The 24,640-nt window shown below is 53.3% G+C and overlaps 2 protein-coding genes across 2 annotated transcripts; one reads left to right on the top strand and one right to left on the bottom strand.

The window, feature by feature from the left end:
- The first annotated feature begins 11,811 nt into the window (after nucleotides 1-11,811).
- Ccdc86 (coiled-coil domain containing 86) lies at nucleotides 11,812-19,968 on the top strand. The gene is made up of 4 exons (XM_070032225.1): nucleotides 11,812-12,661; nucleotides 14,948-15,077; nucleotides 16,555-16,629; nucleotides 16,808-19,968. The coding sequence occupies exons 1-4, from the start codon at nucleotides 11,949-11,951 to the stop codon at nucleotides 16,925-16,927; spliced, it is 1,038 nt and encodes a 345-aa protein (XP_069888326.1). The 5' UTR covers nucleotides 11,812-11,948; the 3' UTR covers nucleotides 16,928-19,968.
- Ptgdr2 (prostaglandin D2 receptor 2) lies at nucleotides 18,701-20,159 on the bottom strand. Its single transcript, XM_070032875.1, has one exon. The coding sequence runs from the start codon at nucleotides 20,087-20,089 to the stop codon at nucleotides 18,701-18,703; it is 1,389 nt and encodes a 462-aa protein (XP_069888976.1). The 5' UTR covers nucleotides 20,090-20,159.
- Between the last annotated feature and the right edge of the window lie 4,481 nt (nucleotides 20,160-24,640).

The raw sequence follows: 24,640 nt of genomic DNA, 5'->3' as shown, positions 1-24,640 counted from the left end.
CACTGCCTTTGGGAACCTCCATTTTCCTTATCCATAATGTGGAGGTGGGACTGACTGTGGCCCTGCCTGTTAAGAAACTGAAGAAACTGAGTCATGAACAGTAGGAAAGATCAAGTGGACGAAAGGAGAGAAAGAAGGCAGAGACCTCAGCAGACCAGAACAGGCTTTAACTGTGGCTGCAGAAGGACTCCATGGAACACCGAGCAGGGTTGGAGAGATGAAGAGAGGGAGTTTAGGGTGGGGGGCAGGGGGTGGCGCTTAGGTTTTTATACATTCTAGGAGGAGACTCTTCTTTGTCCTGTCCTGCTGGGGGGCTAATTGCCCAAACTATCCTCTTTTGGGTTTACAATGTTGACAGTCCTGTATGGCAGTTTGTTTTTTTTGTTTTGGGGGGTTTTTTGGTCTGTCGTGGGGCTGGGCGCTGTCCCTCAGTTCTTCAGCTCAAGGCAAGCACTCTACCATTTGGCCACAGCACTACTTCTGGTTTTCTGGTGGTTTACTGGAGAGAATAGTCTCACCATCTTTCCTGCCTGGGCTGGCTTTGAAACATGATCCTCAGATCTCAGCCTCCTGAGTAGCTAGGATTACAGGTATGAGCCACCAGCGCCCGGCTTATGGAGGGTTTTTTGTCTGGCATTTTACACAAGGCCAGGTGTGAGGTTTTCCTGAGAACCAGGACCAGTGCCCAGAGGAGGGTGGTCAGGAGCCATGGAGCAGCATGGAGTTAGGAGAAAGCAGATCCCCATCACTGCTCGTCTTTCCACAGAGGAGGAAGTTGTGGAGGAGGCGGGAACATTCAGGGGGACAGGAGTACCCCCAGGGAGCTGGGGAAGCCCCTTCCATGTTCCCTGCCCCACCTCCTGCCTGAGGAGCAAGGATGCTCGAGTTACCATGGAAACCGGGCTGGGTCACCAAGGGACGGGGATTCACAGGCCCTGGCACACAGCTGGTCTTGTTCCTACCCCAGGGAAAAATAAACCGTGTGCTTACATTTTGAGCTGGTCTCATTGCCATGGCTTTTGTTTTGTTTTGGTGCCTGAGCTCAGGGCTTTGGGCTTTGGGCTTGAGCTCAGGGCCTGGGTGCTTTCCCTTAGCTTTTTTTGTTTTGTTTTGTTTTTGCTTTTTTTGCTCAAGCCTGGCACCCTATCACTTGAGTCACAGTTCCACTTGCAGCTTTTTGCTGGTGAACTGGAGATAAGCATCTCACTGATGTTTCTCACTTCAAACATCCATCCTCAGATCTCAGCCTCTGAAGTAGCTGGAGTTACACACGTAAGCCACCAGCACCCAGCTTACAATGATTTTTCCTTTCTTAGCTTGGGGACTTCTAAGGGTTGTACCAGGTTAATCAGAGGCCCGAGTAACTATTCCACGGTCACAGCAAAAGGATACCAAGGATGTGTTATGTGGGTGTAATTTTTACACTTATTCTGTCCCCATTGCAGCCCCAACAAGCCAGTATTCATAACCCCTTTCTACAACTAACAACGTCAACATTTATAGAGGTTAAATATCATGCCCTAGGCACCAACTAGAAAGAAGCAATGCTGAGATTTGAACCCAGCCCCTCAGACATCAGTGTCTATGGCTTCCTCCTCATAATGCAAACCAAAGCAGTCCTCCCTCCTTCCCCTGTGTCCTTACACCCAAACACTGGAACAGGGCTGTGTTCATCACCACATCCACTTCTTAAAAAAAACTCCTACTCCTACTTCAAAACCTATTTTAAATGAGTCTCTCAAATGGAGAAGGAGTCACTAGACCTTTGGCTTGGACTAGGTGGAACAATTGAGGTACCTTTAAGAAGCCTTTCACTCTCAGAATGATCCCAGAATTTGGGTATAGGTTTGACTTGAAAAATCAATGGGGATTTTGGGATAGCAAGGGGGGGACAAAAATGGAGGGGAAAAGGGTGAACAAATGCAGCAGTGGTACTCACTAGACACTACATTGAAAATGAACTTACAACCTCTGGGTCTGGACGGGAGGAAGAAATGGGAGAGAGTGAAGGAAGAGGTAACATTGCCCAAAAAGAAATGTACTCTTTACCTGACTTATGTAACTGTAACTCCTCTGTACATCACCTTTATAATAACAATCAAAAAGAAAAAGAAAAGTCAAGGAGGAAACTTACAAAGCCAGAGTAACAGAAACAGAACAAACATCAGGCAATAGAACATATCAAACGATCCAGAAACCAAATAACTAAATAACTATGATCAAGAAAAAACCCCAGGCAGGTACAGCCAGCTGATTTTTCCACAATGGGGTTGAAAACATACATCAGAGAAAAGATGGGCCTCTTCAACAAGTAGTGTTTATAAAAATTGCTATCTATCTACTTCTCCCTGTACAAAAATTAATTCAAGCCAGGCACTGGTGGCTCACACCTAGCTACTCAGAAGGCTGAGATCTGAGGATTGAGAGTAGAGGCTGAGCAGAAAAGTCTGTGAGACACTTATTTCCATTAACTACCAACAAGCCAGAAGTGGAAGTGTGGCTTAAGTGGTAGTGTACCAGCCTTGAGTGGAAAAGCTAAGGGACAGCATCAGGCTCTGAGTTCAAACTTCAATACTGGCCCTAAAACAAGGAAGAAAGGGGAAAAAAAGTAATCAAGAGGGTCACAGACTTTCTTGGCCAGGCTGACTTTGAATCGTGACCCTCAGATCTCATCCTCCTGAGTTGCTAGGATTACAAGCATGAGCCGCTGGCACCAGGCTATCTTATCAGTGTGGTTGGACAAATTAGCATTCCTCCCCACAGAGACTAGAGATCCTTCCATCCCCGTCCTTCCCCTCCTCACCGAAATGCTGGCTAGAGATCATAGAAACGGGCTCTTCTGACCCCTGGTGCTGAAACTTTCCCTCTACACAAATCATTTGCTGAATACCTTGTTGAAGTGAAATGTCATTGTTCGTATCAATTAGGTGTACAAGGGGATTTCATTTTCACAAGCCCACATATGTGTAACCAGACTTCATCACCACCATCACCTGCTCCACCATTCTCCCCTCCCCCTCCCTTCCAAGCCAGTCTCAGCAAGTTCCCTTATCCCATTTTCACATCTGATATAAAGTATTTCCACTATGTTTGCCCTCCTTCCCCGTTTACATTTTTCTGGCCCCTCCCACTAGTACCTACACCCCAGATGAAACATGGTTCAACTTCTTAATTTTTTTTTTTGTTGGTCATAGGGCTTGAACTCTGGGCCTGGGCACTGTTCCTCGGCTCTTCAGCTCAAGTCTAGTGCTCTATCACTTGAGCAACAGCTCCACTTCCAGCTTTTTCTATTTATGTGGTGCTGAGAACTCAAACCCAGGGCCTCACGCATGCAAGGCAAGCACTCGACCACTGAGCCACCTTCTCAGCCCCCAACTTCTTAATATTTTTTGTTTAAATGTTGCTAATTGTCCAAAGGGTTTTGGGGATATGGTGTGTGTGTGTGTGTGTGCGCGCGCGCATGTGTATACACACTCACATGCATGCCAGTCCTAGAACTCTACTGCGGCGAACGCCTTCTCGACCAGCGAGGAAGAACGACCACCACACCAGGAGTCTTCTCAGATCACGCTTTATTGGAGAGCCTTCTTACTTGTAGGAGAGCTTGAGCTCGAGAGAGCGTGCTCCCAAAACATGGCCGCTTATATAGGGAATAGGAACACGGGTCGTTCTATCATTGGTCGTCTGCCTTTCACCGTCACCAGGTGCCACGGGATTGGCAGGGGACTCTACGTGGCTCGCGCATGCGCAAAGCCCAGGACCCACCGTCCCGCCAAGCACTGTCTAATATGGACCTCAAAGCTGCAAGGGAGTGGGCGGAGTCTAATTGCGTTCGCCCCGGCTCCCTGCACTCTACCACTTGAGCCACAGCACCACTTCCAGCTTTTTCTGAGTAGCTCACTGGAGATAAGCATCTCATGGACTTTCCTGCCCAGGCTGGCTTTGAAGCATGATCCTCAGATCTCAGCCTCAGTGATGGGATTTTCTACATAGGGTGACCATTCTCCCTGTGCTTTCAGGAAATGACACTTACGAGGCCTTATTTGATAAGGATCCAGAACCCAGCACCAAGGGTCAGGTGGAAAGGTACAGCCTCTGATTCAAGAAGGAGACATAGGACTTGTACAATAGGCCCAGCAAGAGGCACGGCGCAGAGGGCGGGGGGGGGGGGGACAATCCCAGGGCAGTCACAGCCTGGCCCCCAGTGTAGAGTTAGATGGGGTATATAGGCTCTGGAAGGCAGGAGCCAGACCCCAGCCCGGGATGGGTGTGCTATGGGCTAGGTGGAGCTTGCTTTATCCAAGGCTTGGTGTTCGCTGTTCTTGGGACCACCAGGGGCTGGTTTTCTTGGAGAATGAGGGAAAAGGAATTTGTGAGTGTCAATGGACTCCCACGTTCTCTCCTTTGACGTCAGAATCTGGCTGGCAGTTTCTCATTTCAGGGGTGATGGCAATCGATAGTGGCAGCATTGTCTTAAGTCCTATGTGGTGAGCTAGCACATGGGGTTCACTCCCTCCCGTCCCAAGCCTGGGGTGACTTGAGAGGAACTGCTAGAAGCCAACAGACTTCCAGGGCAGCAGAGGGCAGCAGAGGGGAGGAGGGGACAGCAGGGGGCAGCAGAGGGCAGCAGAGGGGAGGAGGGGACAGCAGGGGGCAGCAGAGGGCAGCCAAGTAGATGGGTCCAGAGGCAGACCGGTTAGAGGATTTAGCTGGGTGAAGATGGCTCCCAGCAGCACCTCACATCTCTGTCTAGAACAGACTTGGCTTCCTCCTCAGTCTGCTGAATTGTTTTTAACTGCATTGTTTTGGGTCTTCTTTTTGGTACTGTGGATTGAACCCAGGACATTGCACTTGATAGGCAAGTGCTTTGCCACTGAGCTACATGCCAACCCAGCTGCTGAGTTTGGATCTTGGTCACAACCTGGACATCTGCCCAGAGGACCCCAAATCCCCAAAGCCAGCATCCTGAGAACCATGCTTGGCTCTGCTCCCCTTCCCCAAGCCCCTGGGATTGCTTCTTGACATTTTTTGGAGCCACACCCATCTCTCCGCTCTGCGCCTTCCCTGTGACCCGGCAGGACTGGGTCAGCATCTCCAGCCTGGAGATATCCCCCCCACCCCGTCTCTACCCAACAACTGGAAGGATGGGTGTTTTTCTTTTGGTGTTGTTGTTGTTTGGTCCGTTGTGGGGCTTGAACTCAGAGCCTGGGGGGGGGGGTCCGGTTGTGGGGCCTGAACTCTGGGCCTGAGTGCTGTCCCTCAGCTCTGCAGCTCAAGGCTAACGCCAATTCCAGCTTTTTTCTTTTTGCTTATGTGGTGCTGGGGAATTGAACCCAGGGCCTCATGCATGCAAGGCAAGCGCTCTACCACTGAGCCACCTTCCCAGCCCTGCCCTACCACTTTGAGACACAGCTCTGTTTCCGGTTTTCTTGTGGTTCACGGGAGATAAGAGTCTCAGTCTTTCCTGCCTGGGCCAGCTTCAAACCACGATCCTCAGATCTTAGCCTCCTAAATAGCCAGGATGACAGGTGAGAGCCACCAGCACCTGGCTTTCTTTTCTTTTCTCTTCTTTTAACTGAACCTGGGCACTGACCCTTAGCTTTTAGGCTCAAGGCTGGTACTCGACAACTTGAGCCACAGCTCCACTTCTGGCAACTGGAGATAAGAGTCACATACTTTGCTGCCAAGGATGGCTTAGAACCACAATCCTCAGATCTCAGGCTCCTGAGTAGCTACAAAGACAGGCACAAGCCAGTGGCTTCTGGCTGACGGATTGTTCTTGAACTTGAGTCCCATTGTGCCCCTCCACCACCATCTCCTTCCCCTGGATTCCCAGTCTCTCTGCTTGCCTCCAACATTAGCAAATCGTCAGGGCCTGAAAGTCTCAGCCAGCTGCTGACTCCCCACCTGCTCCCCACTTCTAACTGCCAGACCCTGAGGCATTATAGGATGGGGGATGCGATTCCTGACTCCTTCTTGGTTCATTTCTCACCCCACCCACTCTTCCCTGCTCAAGGCAGGGAACATGCTCGAAGGGTGGCCAGGATGGAAGAAAGAAGAGGGCCAGTGTCACACGCAAGCACCCCGCTACCAGGAGGGGGGCAGATGTGCCCGTTTCCTGTTTCAGCAGAACCTGCAGATACGGCGAGGCTCCGCAGATAAGCTCTGCGCGCCTCAGCCTGAGCGCGGGCCTCAGCCTGAGCGCTCCTTCCTTGTCCACACTAGTTTCTCTGCACCCTCTGCCATGCCCCACGGGCAGCAACTAGAAGCTACACGCCCCGGTACCAGGGATTTCCAGCGTTCTCCCTGACCCCGGGCCTTTGTAGAAGTCTCCTCCCTTCTCTCCCAAGGATGTGAGGCTCAGCCTGAGCTTTTCAGAACACACAGCAAAGAGAAGCTACAAGACAAGGGCTCAGGGTAGGAACTAGCAGATTGGGGGGGGGGGGAGAGTAGCATGCCTGTAATCTTGACGCTCAAGAGGCTGAAGCAGGAGGTCTCTGAGTTTCAGGCCAGTCTGGGCAAGCTCTTGTGCAGAAAAAATAATAAAATTTTTAAAGCGAAAAGAAAGAAAGGGAAAGGGAAAGGGAAGGGAACAGGAAAAGAAAGGGGGAAAGGGAAAAGAAAGGAAAGGAAAGGAAAATTAATGAAAAGGACAAGGGCAAAGAAAGAGAGAGAGAAAGAAAAAGAAAGAAAGAAAGAGAGAGAGAGAGAGCGGGAGGGAGGGAGGGAGGGAGGAAGCCAGGAAGGCAGGAAAGAAGGAAGGAAGGAAGGAAGGAAGGAAGGAAGGAAGGAAGGAAGGAAGGAAGGAAGGAGAGAAAAAAGAAAAAACAGCTTGCCCTGTGCTCCACGTTCTCGGCATCTTGATTGGACAAATCTGGAAGCAGCTATCCATTCCTGCAAACTGAGAAGTAAATGTCAAAGAAGGGGACTGCACCTCCAGACATGTCAACGCAAACCTGAACAGGACAGACAGCAGACCGCGCCCTGCCTAAGCCACAGCTCGAGGTCAAGGTCGGAGAAGCTGGCTGGCAGCCAGGGGCCCAGCTGTGGACTTCTGCTGACCCGCACAGGCAGCTCCCTGCAGAACTGCTGAGGGGATGGAGACCTGGCCACACCGTTAGGGATGGTAGCCCTGGGGGAGATGAATCCACCGGGCTGTGGGAGACCCGGGAACCACATTCTAGAAGCATGGAGGGCTGACCTGGTGTATCGTGTGGGCATGAGAGGGACAGCGGGAGGAACTGGGAAGAGTTCAGCCAGAGCAAAGGACCACCTGGGAAAGTTCAGGTAAACTGTTTTTAATTGTTTGTTTTAATATATGAGAGCTCTGAAAGCCAGGTGCTGGTGGCTCACGCCTGTAATCCTAGCTACTCAGGAGGCTGAGATCTGAGGATCACAGTTCAAAGCCAGCCTGGGCAGGAAAGTCCGTGAGACTTTTATCTCCAATAAACCACCAGAAAACCAGAAGTGGTGCTGTGGCTCAAGTGGTAGAGCGCTAGCATTGAGCTGAAGAGCTGAGGGACAGCGCCCAGGCCCAGAGTTCAAGCCCCATGACGAGAGAGAGAGAGAGAGAGAGAGAGAGAGAGAGAGAGAGAGAGAGAGAGAGAGAGAGAAAGAGAGAGAAGAGAGAGAGAGAGGAGAGAGAAGAGAGAGAGAGGAGAGTGAGGGGAGAGAGAGGAGAGAGAAAGAGAGAGAGAATTCCTTTTTTTTTTTTTTTTGTCGGCCGTGGGGCTTGAACTCTGGGCCTGGGCGCTGTCCCTCAGCTCTTCAGCTCAAGGCGAGCGCTCTACCACTTGAGCTACAGCGCCACTTCCAGTTTTCTGGTGGTTTATTGGAGATAGGAGTCTCACGGTCTCTCCTGCCCGGGCTGGCTTTGAACCGCGATCCTCAGATCTCAGCCTCCTGAGTAGCTAGGATGACAGGCGTGAGCCACCAGCGCCCGGCTGAGAGACAACTCTTGAGTGGAAGGGAGAGCACCTGCCCTCCCATGAGGCAGGGAGTGTGCTGTTATTACAGATAAAGACTCTGAGGCACAGAGAGGCTAGGACATTGGTAAATGTCACACAGCAAATAAGTCCACAACTTTTTTGTTTATTTTTCTTTAAGTACTGGGGTCTGAGTTCAAGGCCTTGCCCTTGCATGAATGGTGCTCTACTACCTGAGCCATACCTCCAGCCCAATTATATTAGAGATGGAGTCTCGCAGACTTTTCTGCCTGAGCTGGCCCTGAACCATGATCCTCCAGATTCCAGCCTCCTGAATAGCTAGAATTACAGAGATAAGCTATCAGCACCCAACTTATCAGAGCTACAACTCTTCCCAGGAAGTCTCCCCGTTTTACTGTTAAGAGTAAGAAATCACCAGGCTGGTGGCTCACACCTGTAATCCTAGCTACTCAGGAGGCTGAGATCTGAGGATCCTGGTTCAAAGCCAGCCCATAAGACTTATTTCCAATTAATCACAGAAAAAGCCAGAAGTAGAACTGTTGTTTAAGTGGTAGGACACTAGCCTTGAACAGAAGGAGCCAAGGAACAGTGCCCAGATTCAGAGTTCAAGCCCAGGATCGAGCACCCAAAATTAAACAGTAGCATAGGCTGACAGTCCTGGCACTGGCACAGTCCCATGAGCCTTGTGGGCCTGTCCCTGACTGCCCAGGTCCATGCTCTGGAAGAGCTGAATGTCACCCATACCAGGCAGTGCTGACTCTGTAAAACTGGCTTATTTATGTAATCTGAGCTGTGCTGACTAAAGGAAAACAGCACCCACAGATGCAACCAAGATGGGGGTCAGATGTTCTCCGAGCCATCCATCCACTACCGAGCCAAGGAGGCTGCAGCTGAGAAGTTCCGAAGTCCTTGGATGTCACAGGCCTACAGCCCCACTCCTTCCCCCTCCTGGCCCTCTCCCTCCGCTCTGATATCAAAGACGGGCAGGAAGAGGCAGGTTGTCACCCGCAGAACTGAGCCCTTGGTACCTGTGAGGTCTCACCCGGGGCTCAATTAGTCCCAGGCCAGTGAGGGATTTTCAGCCAGGATGCCTGCACTCTGTTACTCGGGAATGATCATTTCCATTCTATGGACCAGAAAGTCTGAGGCTCTGAGACATAGCGATGTAGTGACAGAAAGACATGGTGCATGATCAGGCCTGAAACTTGGTTCTTCCTGAATGGAAACTCCAACCTTACCCTCCACATCCACCCAGCCTAGGCCTGGGGTCTGAGGATATGCAAGGTTGGGGTGTCTCTGGAATATAGGTGGAACGTGAGAGCAGACGCAATGGGGCAGAGGATCGCTGGCCATGCTTCCCTTCACCATTGCCCATTTTAATCTACTTCCTCTAAATGCCACCTCAGAGACGTTTCAGTGCAAGATCCAGAGCTGGTGGCTCACCCCTGTAAACCTAGCCAGAGATCTTAGGATCAAGGTTCAAAGCCAGCCTGCACAAGCAAACTGGAGGCAACTCTTATGTCCAACTAACCTCCCAAAAAGCCAGAAGCGGAGCTGTGGCTCAAGTGGTAGAGTGCTAGCCTTGAGTGAAAAAAGCTCAGGGACAGTGTCGAGGACCTGAGTTCAAGCCTCAGTTCTGGCAAAGATAGATAGATAGATAGATAGGTACATAGATACATAGATTGCGTGTGTGTGTGTGTGTGTGTGTGTGTATACACAAATAATCTATTTGCAAAATGATCCCAGGCTAGAAGCACCTATAAATGGGTGGGAAAGTGAGACAGGGATGCAGGCAGCTGGGACTCTGCGAAGCCCCTGGCCATCCTCCCACCTGATGCAGAAAGCTGACACGTGTGCAGTAGGAAGTGAAGGCGAGCACAGGGACAGGCCCCCAGCAGAAGCAGGAGCAGCAGCAGTAGTACACCAGCCCACTCTGCAGACTTCTGGACTCTCCCTCACATCCATGTATAACGTAATGACAAGCCATAGCAGAGGGGAGTAGGTGGTTCTGGGTCAGAGCATACCTGAGGAAGTTCATGGTGTAGCATACAAGTCAAAGGGGCGTCTAAAGGTCTCCATCCAAAATCATATCTCTTTTTCTCTCACACCCTGGTGAGGACTTGGATTAAACAGGAAGTCTTCTAAGCAGGACCTGGGCATGATCCAATCAGAATATGCAAGTGCTCCCATCCGCTGGGGATGAGCTAGTTCTCAGCAGGACTAGCTGAGGGAGTCTTTCTGCCAAGAGAACTGGGAGCTGGGAAGCCACATTGAGGTTCTGAGAACTGGGTCGTTCAGGTTTCCAGGCGGGAACAGGGAAATTAAGTCTGGGGACTACTCCTCTGCAAATTGGGGTAAGAGATGGGTGAGGCAATGTTTGATGTCCAGGGGACACTAAAGCAGGAGGTCTTCCTGCTGAGCTCTCCTTGGCTCAGGAACACAAGGGCTCTGAGCCCATAGACAGAGTCCTGGTAAGTGGAACTGACTGAGAATAGAGGTCAAGGATTCTCAACCTACTGTTCCATCCACCAACATCGTTTGTCTGCCTGTTCATCTACTCTGTCACTTCCTGGATCTGCAGACAAAACCTATGTCATGGGCCCTATCTGATTTTTATCCTGCTCCATTGTTGGTAGAGTGGCTCAGTAACTGGAGCTATGTGAGGTGCTGAATCCCTTGGCTGTCTTCCCTGGCCTTCCTCCTCTAACCCCTAATGTTCTTAGACAACTTTTCAAGCCCTCCCCTCCCCCCCCCCCATTCCCTGCCACACCAGCTGCAGAAACAGTGATTTCTAAAAGAAACCACTGGAATGTACTGGGATCCCTTAAAGCCACTGCCAGACACTACAAAGAATTAGTGCTGCAAAGAGCTGAAGAGCACTTGGACCACTTTCAGCATCTCCTTCCTAAAGTGTCATGCTGAGATTCCACCAAGACCCAGCTCCTGGGTGGGAGGGTGGGAAGAAAGTCTTCCCTAGATGGTTTTGGGGAAGTCTAGAAGGCAGTCTCTGCTCATAGGTGAGGCCCAGAAGCTTAGTGAATCAAGGACCTATATACAGCTGAAGGCTGAGGAGGGAGAGGCCCTGAGTCTAGCCAGCAGCGAAACCCTTGTCTCGCCTTTGTCATTCAGACAAAACCTGGGTCTAGATCTGGGGCAGAAAGTGGACCTTTAGGAGGTAGGCCGCGTGGTGATGGTTAGCCTGGCCTCCATCTCAGCTCCTCAGCCCCTCCCACTTCACCTCCGGGAGCAGCTTCTAGCCCCCAGCTGCATCAGGGAACGCCACCCCGCCCTAGAACTCCCCCGGGATAGGTCCCCACACTCTTGGCCCAGATCTGGCTGCGGGCGCAGAGTGCCCCCCACGTCTAGGCCCGATGTACAAGGATGCCCCTGAAGAGGGACAGGAACCATGTTGCTCCCTCTCCCATGCGGGCGATGGCCTTGTCAGCCCCCGATAAAGGCCTTCTGAAGGTGGCTGTGTGCGCGCGGCCTTCGGGGACGGGGCAGCGCAGGTGAGTCGGCCAGCATCACTCACCAACGTGAAGAGGGGGGCGGGCGGGCGGGGCAGGGGTGCGGACGGGTCACACACCTCGGGCCTCGCGGCTGTTTTTGATGCTCGGTGTTACTGCACCGGGCATTTTCCACGCAGCCCGGCCGACCATCTCCCCGGGTGGTTTTCCAGTCCCCTTCACTACAGACACCAGGCTCCCCTTCTCCTTTCCCCCTCCCTCCCGCCCTCCCTCCTTGCCTTTGCGATTACCAGGGAAAGAATTCACTTGGCGCCCACGCACACTGCGCATGCGTCCCCTAAGCCCCGCCCCTCTCCCGGCCCGTCTTCATCCTTTCCGCCTCTTACCAACATGGCGTCCTTGGCAACAACCCTTTTCCAGCTCGGCCCGGACGTGGGGCGTGTGTGACGTCATCCGAAGGCGCCGGCCGGCCGCGGAGTCGCAGCAGGCGTGCGCACGTGGGACTGTGGGGTCTGGGAAACGCGCAGGCCGGGCCATGGACACGCCGCTGAGGCGCAGCCGGCGGCTGGGCGGCCTAAACCCCGAGTCCGCAGCAAACGTCGCCTCCGCCTCGAGGGCGAGGCGGGCGCTTGTGCAATTCGAGACGAACGAAGAAGAGAAGGAGCCCGGGTCCCCTCTGAGAGGGCAGCCACACGGCCTGGAGTCTCCCCCGCGTCCGCCCGAGACGAGCCCGGGACCGCCCAGCCCGCGGCAGGATGCCGACTTGGGGTCCCCCCGAGGACACTCAGAGCCGAACCAAGGGTCTCCACAGCAAGACGGAGTCCCGGAGTCATCGCCAAGCCAGCCAGAGCCAAGGCCTGAGCCCCCCCGAGGTGAGGAATCACCCAGGGTTTCCCAGGACTCGGAGGCGGCCGAGGGTCAGGAGGAGCTGAGCTCGGGGTCGCTGCAGCCGGGCCCCGGATCGCCAGAACCTTACCTCGGTCAGCAAGCTCCAGGTCCTGAGCCCTCGCAGCCACAGCAGGAGCTGACACCCCAGGCCGCCTGCAGCCCAGAACGCCAGCAGGAGCCTCACAAGCCACCTGTGGCCGGGCCGACGGTGACAGGCAGCCTGGGTGCAAAGAAGCGGAAGGGATCTTCAGCTCAGACCCCTGCGTCCAAAATACTGAAGAAGGAGGAGGAGGAATGCCCTGTGATCCCGAAGGGGAAGCCCAAATCTGGGCGTGTGTGGAAGGACCGCTCCAAGAAGAGGTGAAGTAGGGGACATCATGGGTGGAGGTGGCGTCCTCTGTGTTTGGACCTTGTCATTGCTAGGGTGCAGTCCCAGGGTTGGAGGGAGCTCACTTTCATGAGAGAGCCAGCTGGTGATCATTGTCAAAATGGTTAAATGAAGCTGGACACCGGTAGCTCACACCTGAAATCCTAACTACTGAGAAGGCTGAGATCTGAGGATCGCAGTTCAAAGCCAGCTTGGGTGGGAAAAGTCCCTATGACTCTTATCTCCAATTAACCACTCAAAAAAACAAGAAGTGGAACTGTGGCCCATATAGTAGAGCGCCAGCCTTGAGCAAAATAGCTAAGGAACAGTACCCAGGCCCTGAGTTCAAGCCCCAGGACCAGCATAAAATAAAAAATAAAATTTAAAAAACTTCAGTGCCCTGGGATGTCGGGAAGGAGGCCCTCAAAGGTCATTTTGGTGATGTCATCTTAGTCTCTCCATTCAGCAGACACCTACCCTTGTCTACAGAGGCAAGTAAAATCATTCATTACTCCTAACTTTATCATAAAAATGTATTAGCAAGCACTGATAATATGAGAAATTTCAACACAAACTGGCCAGATGGGGACTTTCAGCACAAACACCACTTATTAGTTATTACCTTTATCTGTACTCCAGCCCTGGGAGCAGATAACTATTATTCCTGTTTTACATCTGAGAAAACTCAGATTGAGAAGCTCAAGGGGGCTAACAGTTCCAGGTGTGGTGGTACATGCCTATAATCCCAACTACTGGGGAGGTGGAGGCAGAAGGATCCAGAGAGTTCAAGGCCAACCTGGACAAAGTTAGTGAGGCCCTGTCTCAAAAACAAAATAAGCTGGGCACTGGTAGCTTATGCCTGTAATCCTAGCTACTCAGGAGGCTGAGATCTGAGGACCACTGTTTGAAGCCAGCCCAGTTAGAAAAGTCTGTGATACTCTTATTTCCAATTAACCACCAGAAAACTGGAAGTAGAGCTATGGCTCAAAGCAGTAGTGTGTTAATGACAGGGCAGGGCCCAGGCCCTGAGTTCAAGCTTACTGACCAACAAAATAAAAATAAATAATAAAGGAAAAGGCTGGGGGGTGAAGTTCACATGGTAGAGCACTTTCCTAGCAAGCACCGAGTTCAGCCACAGTGCCACCAAAAAAGCAGGGATGGGGAAGTAAATGAGTAGTAGACCCAGGACCTGAGCACAGATCTGATTTTAGAGCCTATGTCTACAGACCTGTGTCTGCATCTGCTCTCTATACATCTGCCTTATACAGATTGTAGCCTTTAGGGAGACATGTCTTCCTTGTTTTTCTGTATTAGGGCATCTCAAGAGGTCAGTAGATAGCTGTTGGAGGAGGGAATAAAGAAGACAGGAACATTCAGACTGCCAGGAAGGAGATGGGATTCCATTTAAATCAGTTAGCCTGACTTACTAGCCAGAGGTAGACTTAAGGAAGAGATTTTTTTTTTTAAACAGAGAAGAAACTAATGACTGAAGGTAAACCTGACTGAAGGTAGACCATCTTAGGCTCTCTGCAGATGGGATTTTGTTGTACTCTTTTTTTGGGGGGTAGGGGGTGGGGGAGAGCGGTAGAGCCAGTCCTAGTGCTTGAACTCTGCCTGGGGCACTGTCCCTGAGCTTCTTTTCTCAAGGCTCTAGCACTCTACCACTTGAGCCACAGTGCTACTTCTGGCTTTTTCTGTGTATTTGGTACTGAGGAATCAAACCCAGGGCTTCATGCATGCTCAGCAAGCACTCTACCACTAGGCCACATTCTCATCCCTGTTGTACTCTTAAAAGCCATCACACCTCCATTAAACTGAGACAACCCTTAAATGACTTGAGACAGAGCCTTGAAGCTACAGTGATGAGAAATGTGGCCCTGAGCCACCACCACCCCATCCCACTGCACGTCCCGGCAGGTCACAGGAAGAAGGGCAGGGCCACGAGGGGCCATGTAGAACCAGACAAGGAATTCAAGTGGGAATAGGGGAGGGAGCAAGTTAAGACTGAGTCAGGTATGCCGGGAGTGGGGTTGATGAGCTAGAGAAAAGAAGAGTGAGCAGCTGGAGCAGGGAGAGATCAAGCCATCCAGGGAAGCAGGATCACTTATCCTAGCATCTTTGAGCCTTGATTCGCTCCTTTGGGACATAGAGAGACCCAGAGGCTGACTGTCAGGCCAACAGGAGGAGATTACAACTGCCTTCTGGGGAGCAGCACCAAGGAGAGGTGAGCCGAGGACACAGGCCCTGCAAGCACCCTGTCCCCCATCCCTCCCTGCCAGGTTCTCCCAGATGGTCCAGGACAAGCCCCTGCGCACCTCCTGGCAGCGGAAGATGAAGGAGCGGCAGGAGAGGAAGCTGGCCAAGGACTTTGCCCGCCACCTGAAGGAGGAGAAGGAGAGGCGCCGGCAGGTGAGGGTCCAGTGCAGCTGAGGCTGGAGCTTCAGGGGCTGAGTGCAGGTCTGCTGAGCCAGACTCAGACCCAGGGACGAGACACTTCCTTGACCTGCTGTCATTCAAGAAACCCCTTCCACTTTCACCCCGCTCAGAGCCACAAATGTGTCATCGGAGCCCACACTCAGCAAGGGGTGCCAGCCAGGGCTGTGTGGGAGCGAGAAGGGCGCTCAGCAGGCCATACCTGGAGGAACTAGCGTGGTGTGACCTGGGCCAGGCTTAGCCAGGGACACTGCGCTTCTAGTCACCCTCCAGTACAGGAGGAGCACCGAGCTGGAGTCTGCAAGCTGCCCCAGGCTCGTGGGCCCAGCCTGGCCACTGAGAAAGAGGGTGGAGCAGTTACTTAGCCATCCACCCCTCGCTTCACATCACCCCAGCGCAGCCCGGGGCTGAGGTCCTAGGCTAGAGTGTAGCCACCCCTTGTCCTGAGGCCCTGTCTTTCTTCCTGTGTAACCTAGGCTCCATCTTGACTAAGACAGCTGCCTTCCCATCAGCTGGGGAGAGGTGCACCTGCCCGTCCCTTCCCTGGACCCCACAGGGGCCCAGGTTCCCTTCTTTCTCACCGAGGACCCAGGCTGCCTCTGTAACCCTGGGGTGCCACAGTCCCCACCCCTGGGGCAGCCCCACCTGAGAACAGACACAGCATAGCTGAAATCCCCTGTCTTCCTGCTATCAAAGCAGACTCCAGCTGGTGTTGCTAGAGACCCAGGACTGTTCCAGGCCCTCACTTGTGTTTATCCACTTAGTTCTCAAAACAGTCTAGAGGTAGGGGCAGTGGTCATCCTCACTTGGAAGGTGGGAAAGTTAGCCATAGCTCCCTGATTAGGACACAGCAGACACATACTCAGCCCTGGAGGTGCATATCCCCCCAGAGCCTCTCTGCGTCTGCCCTGGGAACCAGACCACTGAGAAATGGCTGCAGCAGTTACTTAGCCACCTACCCCCTTGCTTCAGTCACCCCAGGTGAGCCTGGGGTTGGAGTGTGGGCACCCCCTTGTCTGAAGGCCTCCCCTCCAAGCTCACCCCATCCTGGCCTTGCCTGCTAGCGGGCCCATGGCCTGGGCAGAGGAAGCCTGGGCAGGTGGGGTGAGGGAAAGTCCAGCCCTTCCCCTTCGCAATGGGAGGGCTGGGTATGCACAGGTATGTGTTCTTGGATGCGTGGTTCGCAGGCTGCAGCCACCACATCCCAGCCCCTCCTCAGCTGTCCATCCACGTGCCCACTTGGTGATACAGAGTGGGGAACTTTCCACCGTGGTGGTTAGATGCCAGGCCCACAGCACAGATGACGCCCCTGGCCCCTTCACAAGCCCCCATGCTCACACCAGCAGGAGCAAGGGAAGCACAGAGACTTAGGCCCACTTACGTTCTGCTGGGGCCTGGCCAGCACAGGTGAGCTTGGCTCCCAGGCTCAGCCCCTCTCCCCTGTGCCTTCCAGGAGAAGAAACAGCGCCGGGCTGAGAACATCAAACGCCGCCTGGAGAATGAGCGGAAAGCAGAGATCGTCCAGGTGGTGAGTAGCCCCCGCCCCATGCCCCACTTGTGGGATACAGACCACAGCCAGACGGACAAGGAGCTCCGCCCCAACATGGCCTGTTCTTGCTGCATCCTGGGTTGCTGCCAGGTGTGCTGCCTTTCTCCAGGGAGCAGGGACAAACTGCACACTAAGGCTTCTCCCTTCCTTGCCCCAGATCCGGAACCCCGCCAAGCTCAAGCGAGCGAAGAAGAAGCAGCTGCGCACCATTGCGAAGCGAGACACCCTGACCCTGTTGCAGAAGCAGCCACCCCAGCGGCCCAGGTCTGAAGCCTGAAAGCCCTCCACAGCCAGGAGCCACGTCAGACAGATGGCACTGCTGGGACCAGTACTAGAGCTCTGGGAGCTCAGGTGAAGGCTTCAGGCTGGATGGGGCTCCTGGGCCTTGAAGCAGGGCTCAAAGGAAGCAAGCATCACCTTTGCATCCCCAACCTTCTCCACGTGCCTTCAGACAAGAACAGCACATTCTTGCTGCTCAGTGGCTGCTGGGGTGGCAGGTCAGCATCCAGCCCAAACCGAAGCCTGTAGTCAGAAACCTGCTCCTTCTGCCGCAGCACCAGAAGATCAATCATCAGGGAGTTGGCAGGAACAAGGATCAGTGTCCCTCGGCCCACACCGGACTGCAGAATCCCCCATGATTAGACAGTGTGGCCTGGGCCATCTATAGCAGAAGCATTTATTGAATGCCTGTTGCATACAGGTCCATTGGTGGGTGCCAGGGAAAGCAAACACACTTAAGTCCCTGCCCTCAGGGAGCTTTCATTCTTCCATAATAAAGACCTAAAATACATGGCACTGGGAGTTGAGGTCAGGGAGAAGGAGGGAGACACAGGGTGATGCTTCACAGCACGTTTGTTGAGTACCTGCTGTAGGCTGGGCCCTGACTGGTACAGGCCGGAAGCGACCTGACCTTCAGAAGCCCCAGTCTTCAGTGGCCAGGAGAATTCATCATCCCTGCCTTTCCAGTAATTTTCACCAACAAACCAACTGAACTGATGTTGAACAGCCAGTCCATGAAGTGCAGAGCAGAGATGGCATTGGTCTCCATGATACCATGCAAGAGCCACGATTGACAAATACAAAGTCCCCCTCTGGCCTACACCAGCAGATATCCCAGTGAGGCAGCTGCCCCCTTTAGATGAGGATGTTCTTGCTCCTGGACAGAGTTGAGCAGGACAGGCCATCACTGAAAGCCCTAAGCCAGACTCTGCCTGTTTATAAGCAACCTACCCTTAAGATTGGGTGGTTGCTGGGTGCCAGTAGTTCATTCCTGTAATCCTAGTTATTCAGGAGGCTGAAATCTAAGGATCACAGTTCAAAGCCAGTCCAGGTAGTAAAGCCTATGAGACTTATTTCCAGTTAACCACCAAAGGCCAGAAGTGAAGCTGTGGCTCAAGTGTCAAAGCACCAACCAGCCATGAGCAAAAAAAGCTCAGAGACTGCTCAGGCCCTAGTACTGCCACCAATTTTGTTGTTGTATGGCTATCCCTCAGCTCTTCACCTTAGGTGAATACCACTTGACCCACAGTGCCACTTCAGCTTTCTGGTGGTTAATTGGATGTCAGTCTCACTGGCTTTCCTGCCCAGGCTGGCTTTGAACCATGATCCTCAGATCTCAGCCTCTTGAGTAGCTAGGATGACAGGCAGGAGCCACTGGCGCATGGCCAATTTTTTTTTTTTTTTTAATATCTGGTGCTTATGTCAGCTTGGTAGCTAAATGAAGATGGTAGACTGCTTCTTAGCCCTTTCCTTTTGCTCCCAAGCTCCATCTCTGATACAATGTGACCCCCTCACCTCCCTTCCACCCTCCTCTGGAAGCAGGCTCTGCTGACCTGCTTTGAGAAGTCTATAGTGAGTGAGATTATGAGCTCAGCCCCAGGCCACAGTGCAGTGTGGTAGTACTTCAGCCAGCCTGGCCTGCTGATTATCAAACCACTCAGACAGGACCCTGCTGGATTCATTGGGCAAACAGCTAGTTTCTGAAAGATCCACTCAGTCACCCAAGGCTGGCCAAAACAGATTCCTCAGCCTGCCCCCTTTATCTCCATTTTCACAGCAGGGCTGTACCCTGGGGATCCAGGATCACCACCCGGTTACCACCCTGCCTCTCTCTGCCTTTGGGGAGAAAGGTCTCCCGAGGCCCTGCGGGCCTGGCGGAGCCATCCGATCCGAGGTGGGGTTCAGCGCTGCGCCCTGGGTGCCCATCTTGCCCCTTCGAGCATCCGGCCGGCACACAGACCAGGAGGCCAGCTGGGCAGGGCGGGGACCCCAGGCAGCCGCCCAGGGACAGGGTGGAGGTGGAGGAATAGACGCTGGGGCGGCGGCTGCCGATCCCGCCGCTGCCCGCCTCGCTGTCATCCAGCAGAACGCTTTCCAGCACGGCGCGCAGCGAGTCCCGCAGCTTGTGCACCACGTCGGGGCAGATGAAGACGTAGAGCAGCGGGTTGATGACGCTGTTGATGAAGGCCAGGCTGGTGACCAAGGGCAGCCCGCGCCAGACGAGCGGCCGCAGGGCGGGGACGGAGTGTGCCCGCGCCTCCAGCAGGCTGAAGACGTGGTAGGGGCCCCAGCAGAGCGCAAAGGCCGCCACCACGGCGCTCACCAGGCGCACGAAGCGGCTGCTCCGCGGGCGGCCCCGGTGCTGCAGGCGCGCGCTGATGGCCGCGTGGCTCCAGCCGATGATGGCCAGCGGCACCAGGAAGGCCAGGAGGAACTTGCTGACGGCCAGGGCCGCCTGGCGCAGGTTGCAGGCGGCCTCCAGGTCGGGCCCCGGGTGCAGGAGCAGCACGTTGTAATAACACATGATCCGTCCGTCCCGCCGCGGGATGGTGTCCCGGAACACGTAGAAGGGCACCGTGTGGAGCAGCGCCAGCGCCCACAGCGCCAGGCAGACTTTGTGAGCCCAGGCCACGGAGCGGTGGTTCTGCGCCCACACCGGCCGCCACACCTGCAGCCAGCGGTCCAGGCTGATGGCGCTGAGCAGGAAGCCGCTGGCGAACATGGTGAGGAAGAAGACGGAGGAGTGCAGCTTGCAGAAGGGGGTGCCCAGCTCCCACGAGTGGCCCACCGCCAGGAAGTAGGTGAAGAAGGGCAGGGAGGCCGTGGCCAGCAGGTCGGACAGCGCCAGGTGCAGCACCCAGGTGGTGATCACCGTGTGGCGCATGCGGCAGCCCACCAGGAAGAGGATGAGGCCGTTCTCCACCAGGCCCAGCACCGAGGCCAGCGCGTGCAGTAGCACCGACGCGTGGTCTATGTAGCGGATGCTGGAGTTGCTGTGGCTTTGGAGGTGGCTCATCTGCTCCAAGACTGGGCAGAGCAGCTTCTGAGTGGCGTTGGCCATTGTGGTTGGGGGGGTAGGCCACAGGGCTGAGCCTGACACAGCGGGGTCACCTGGGAGCCACAGAGAAATCAAGTCAGCGTTTGGCCCCGGGCAGCTCATGCCTGTAATCTAGCTGCTCAGAAGGCTGAGATCTGAAAGACCAGGGTTGGAAACCACACCAGGCAGACAAATCTAAGAGATTCTTAGCTCCAGTTAACCAGCAAAACAGCTGGAAGTGGAGCTGTGGTTTGATGGCAGAGTGCCAACCTTGAGCAGAAAACAACCAGGGAGAGAGCATGAGACCCTGGTTTCAAGACCTAGTATGGGGGGGGGGGTGGAAAACCAAGTCAGAGATGCCATCTTAACCCAGAAGTGTAACAGAGCCAGCCACTGGGGTTGGGGGATGTAGAGAAAGACCAGGGAAGCAAGCCTTCTTTCTAAGTGGATTGCTCTGTAATGACATCCCTTTCTAAGAGTCTGTGGCTTGTTGTGATATTAGGAGAAATTAAATGAGCTAATACATAAAGAGCATGTGTGAGGCAAGTGTGATGATCTTCAAGCCTAAATGGTGTAAAGTTATACAGGCCTCCTTTTCTCAGCCCCAGAGCACACAGGGATGGGTGTGGTCCGGCATGGGTTGGGAGGAGTCCATGGTCCTGTTCCACCCACCACCCCCAGCCCTTGCCTTTCTACAGATCCTCAAAGCAAAGCTATTGTTTGTCCCATAGAGCTGGCTGCGTGGGTGTGTTGATGATGAACAGTGGACTGGGCCCTCCTTTGCTAGTAGGACAGGAAATGAGATAGGTTGAGGGGGGAGAGCTGGGAAGATGGGGGTTCTCTCCTAAGGAGCAGCCACAGCAGCCTGCCTACCCCAGGAAACACACCCCTGTTCACTCACTCAACAGGGATGTGAGCGACTTGCTACTCAGCTGGCACCAGAGATGCCAGGCGGACACACAGCAGGCAATCATGCATAGTCACAGCCTGGCCCAGGCCCCAGAGCCCCTGGGATGAAACTGGTGGGGATAAATGGGGGGGGGGGAGCCTGGAAGAACTGAGGTAGAGGATCTCTGCAGGAGGAAGGGCAGAGATCCCAGCTGATGCCAGGGACCTAGGTTGGTCTTCTGTGTGGGTGCCCTCTTTCTCATGCCTTCAGAACAGAGCAGAGACCAGAGACTCTCCATCCCGTTTCACAGTTAAGAAAACTGAGATACAAAATGCAAACAGGAGTAGGAACAATTGTTTAGCCCTCTGCTTCTTTCCTCTCTTCTACCTCTTCTCTAAGGAAGAGGTGATAGAAGAGGAAGAGAGGGAAAGAGGAAGGAGAAGTAAGCAATAGCCTTTAGTAGTCTCTTTCCAGTGGAAAAACTAGTGCCCACGGCAGAAAACTCTACCCCCGCCAAAGATCACCGTCCTTCGCAAGCTGGTATTTCGGGGACCCAAGCAAGGAATTCTCTGGCCGAGGAGGTTTCTGGAACTGGGGTTCTGCAGAGAGGTGGGAGGGGCAGGTGGACCCAGAATTCCTGAGAATGCTTCTCCTGCCTGCTCTTACCTCCTAAGCTTTAAGACCCTATAAGACCCCACTTTCCAGAAGAGGAAACTGAAGTTCAGAGAAGCACAGAACCTGGCCCTATGTCCCCCGGCTGGAGCCAGGACCCCACTTCCAGCAGACAGACCTGTCTCCTCTACTCTGCATTTCCTTCCACCAGCCTCTTGCTCACTGGGCCCAGCCCCATGGCACCCTTGGGAGCCCCCATGGACTGCTGGGCCCCTCAGACTGCATGGACCTTGGGGAGCCCAGTGACTGGGGTCCTGCTTTTGCAGGGAATGGAGAAGAGGGCTCTGGGCATCTGAGCTCCTCAGATTCTTGACTTGAGCCACCTTGGTCAGTCTCCATGTATCCCTGAGACTGCTGTAGAATGGCCCACCACTGTAGCTGGAGCCTAGTTAACTAGTTAAAGCTTAAGAAATCCCAGTGCCTGGCAGCAAGCCCCTGCCGGGCTGGTGAACTCACCCCTCTGCCATCCTACCAGGTAACAGTTCTTTGCCAGGTAAAAATACTGCTGTCTCCTATGGATCCACCAGACTGTCCCACCCCTGGTCCCCCCACCTCCTTACCTGGCCTCAGAAGAAGTAAAGAAGGAAGGAAAGGACGAAGCAAAGATCCAGTCCTGGAGGCAGTTGGCTGCTGAAAGCTGCTGGACTTGAAGCACCGAACAGGCAGAGGGAAGAGAGTACGCTAAGGGAGGAAGTAGCTGTTAGCTCTGTGTGTGTGAGTGTGTGTGTGTGTGTGTGTGTGTGTGTGTGTGTGTAGGGGTGGACTGGGAGAGGCTGAGACGGCAGAGAGTTGCCCCATATCTCTATCTACCCTGGCAGCCCCCGCCCCACCCCCTTCTTGCACAGAGGAGGCTCAGAGCCCAGAGGACCTTGCATGTAGCCTGGGGATACGATCATGTGCAAGAAAGTGAAGGCTGAGTGTGCTAGGAGTATCATTCCATGGGGAGTGGCCCGAGGAAGATGAAGGCTTGTCCCTCTGTCCACTGTGCCTGGACTTGTCGCCAGGATCCTCAGAAGAGAAATGCCTCCAGCTGCTCTGAGCACTGACAGCCTGGGTGCCCGGCTGTGACAGTCCTGGCTGGGCTTGGTCACAGGTCCAGCCCGGAGGCCCAGTGCCTCCATGCATTCTCTTGACTAGGTGGCCTGTCACGTGTCCTCTCTGCACAGGAGCAGTGGCTGCTCCCAGGGGAAGCAAAGATGCAAAGAACTGGTTCCTACAAAGCACCTGGCATGTAATAAGCACGTGTAAAAATAGTGTCCTCGGGGCTGGGAAGGTGGCTCAGTGGTAGAGCACTTGCCTTGCATGCATGAGTGCCACGCCGACTCCAGTGGAGTCTGCTTAGCATGGGAAACCATCTATCAGACCAAGATAGGGGCTTCAGAGACCTATCTGAGTTTTGGGACTTCACCGAAGTCTACCTCAGAGAATGGGGCTTTACAGAAACCTATCTCCCAAGTCTTGGGACTTCACCGAAGTCTACCTCGGAGAATAGGGCTTCTAAGAGGCCTACTCCTGGGAAAAGGCTGGAAAAACCCCTGGGAAAAGATGTGTTTCTGTCTTTCTTCTCCTCATAAGAGTGCCTATCAATCTTTTACTGTTTCTGCTGTTCATTGTACTTACTCATTGTCAACGTTCCCTTATTCAAAGCTCTTTCTTAAGAGTGTTGACGACTCCAATATCTGATGAGTGTCTTAAAAATATGACTAACTCACCAGAGTTAAGTGCTACCCTGAAACCCCTCTTATGGAGGCTAGTAGACAAGCCATAAGCAAATATAAAAGTACTGGGGGTTTCACAAAGTCACTCCAGCAGAAGGAATTGTAAGAAATTTACAAGAAGCTGTAGGCACGGCTAGAACAGAAGGAATGTATGGCAGTTGCTGAGATAACTACTTAGGAGAAAGAACTTCCTGGTACTCTCATTTACTAAGAGACTTGCTAGATCTAGGCCTCCGTAACCTTACTATTAAAGAAGGAACAGGAAAAATCTTATGGGATAATTAAGGCCTCTGTAGAAATAAGGTAATGGTGAGATGGTGACAAACGTCGAAACCCATTATATTTCTTAGAGATAAGCCGGAAACAAGTGCCTTTCAGGCGACCAGCTGGTGACCACTAAGAATGAAGCCCTGCAGCAAGATTGTGTAAACTTTTGCCCTTTCAGGCGACCAGCTGGTGACCATCCAAGAACGAAGCCTTGCAGCAAGATTGTGTAACCTTTTGCCCCTTTTCTTATGAAGACTTCTGTTATAAAAGTTTGTTATCCTCTGCATTAAATCGCACTCAGCATCCACTCCTAATGTGTGTGAGTTGTCTGTTTGCCATCTCCCCATCCTATTCCAGGTTCCTCCCCTAGGTATCCTCCGTCGTCCCGACAGAACCCGGTCTGCGGCACATGAGGCCCTGGGTTCGATTCCCCAGCACCACATAAGCAAAAAGAAAAAAAGCCAGAAGTGGCGCTGTGGCTCAAGTGGTAGAGCGCTAGCCTTGAGCTGAAGAGCTGAGGGACAGCGCCCAGGCCCAGAGTTCAGGCCCCACAACCAGAACCCCCCCCAAAAAAAATAGTGTTCTCCCTAGCTATGGAGAAAGCCAGTGTAAGCTGCCTTTGAAAGTGATCAGACTGCCGGGCTGTTGGTGGCTCACACCTGCAATCCTAGCTACCCAGGAGGCTGAGATCCAAGGATCACGGTTCAAAGCCAGCCCGGGGAAGGAAACTTAGTATGACTCTTATCTCTAATAAACTACCAGAAAACCAGAAGTGGCACTATGGATCAAGTGGTAGAGCGCTAGCCTTGAGCTGAAGAGCTGAGGGACAGTGCCCAGGCCCAGAGTTCAAGCCCCATAACCAAAAAAAAAAAAAAAGTGATCAGACTATTGTAGAGTGGCTAAGTAGCGCCCTGGTGACTCACACCTGTAATCCCAGCTACTTGTAAGGCTGAGAAATGAGGAGGGAGGTTTGAAGGTAGCCTAAACAGACAAATCTGAAAAACTCTCATCTCCAAGTAACCAGCAAAAAGCTGAAAGTGGAGGTGTGGCTCAAGTGGTGAAATGGCAGCCTACAATGAAAAGTCAAAGGAGATCATGAGTTCAAGCCTCAGTATAGGCACAAAGGAA

Source organism: Dipodomys merriami, unplaced genomic scaffold (assembly GCF_024711535.1).
Source record: "Dipodomys merriami isolate MVZ:Mamm:240054 unplaced genomic scaffold, mDipMer1.0.p SCAF_21, whole genome shotgun sequence".
In the NCBI taxonomy this organism is placed as follows: domain Eukaryota; kingdom Metazoa; phylum Chordata; class Mammalia; order Rodentia; family Heteromyidae; genus Dipodomys; species Dipodomys merriami.
Note: the sequence above shows the minus strand (reverse complement) of the source record. Positions and strands in the feature narration are given on the sequence as shown.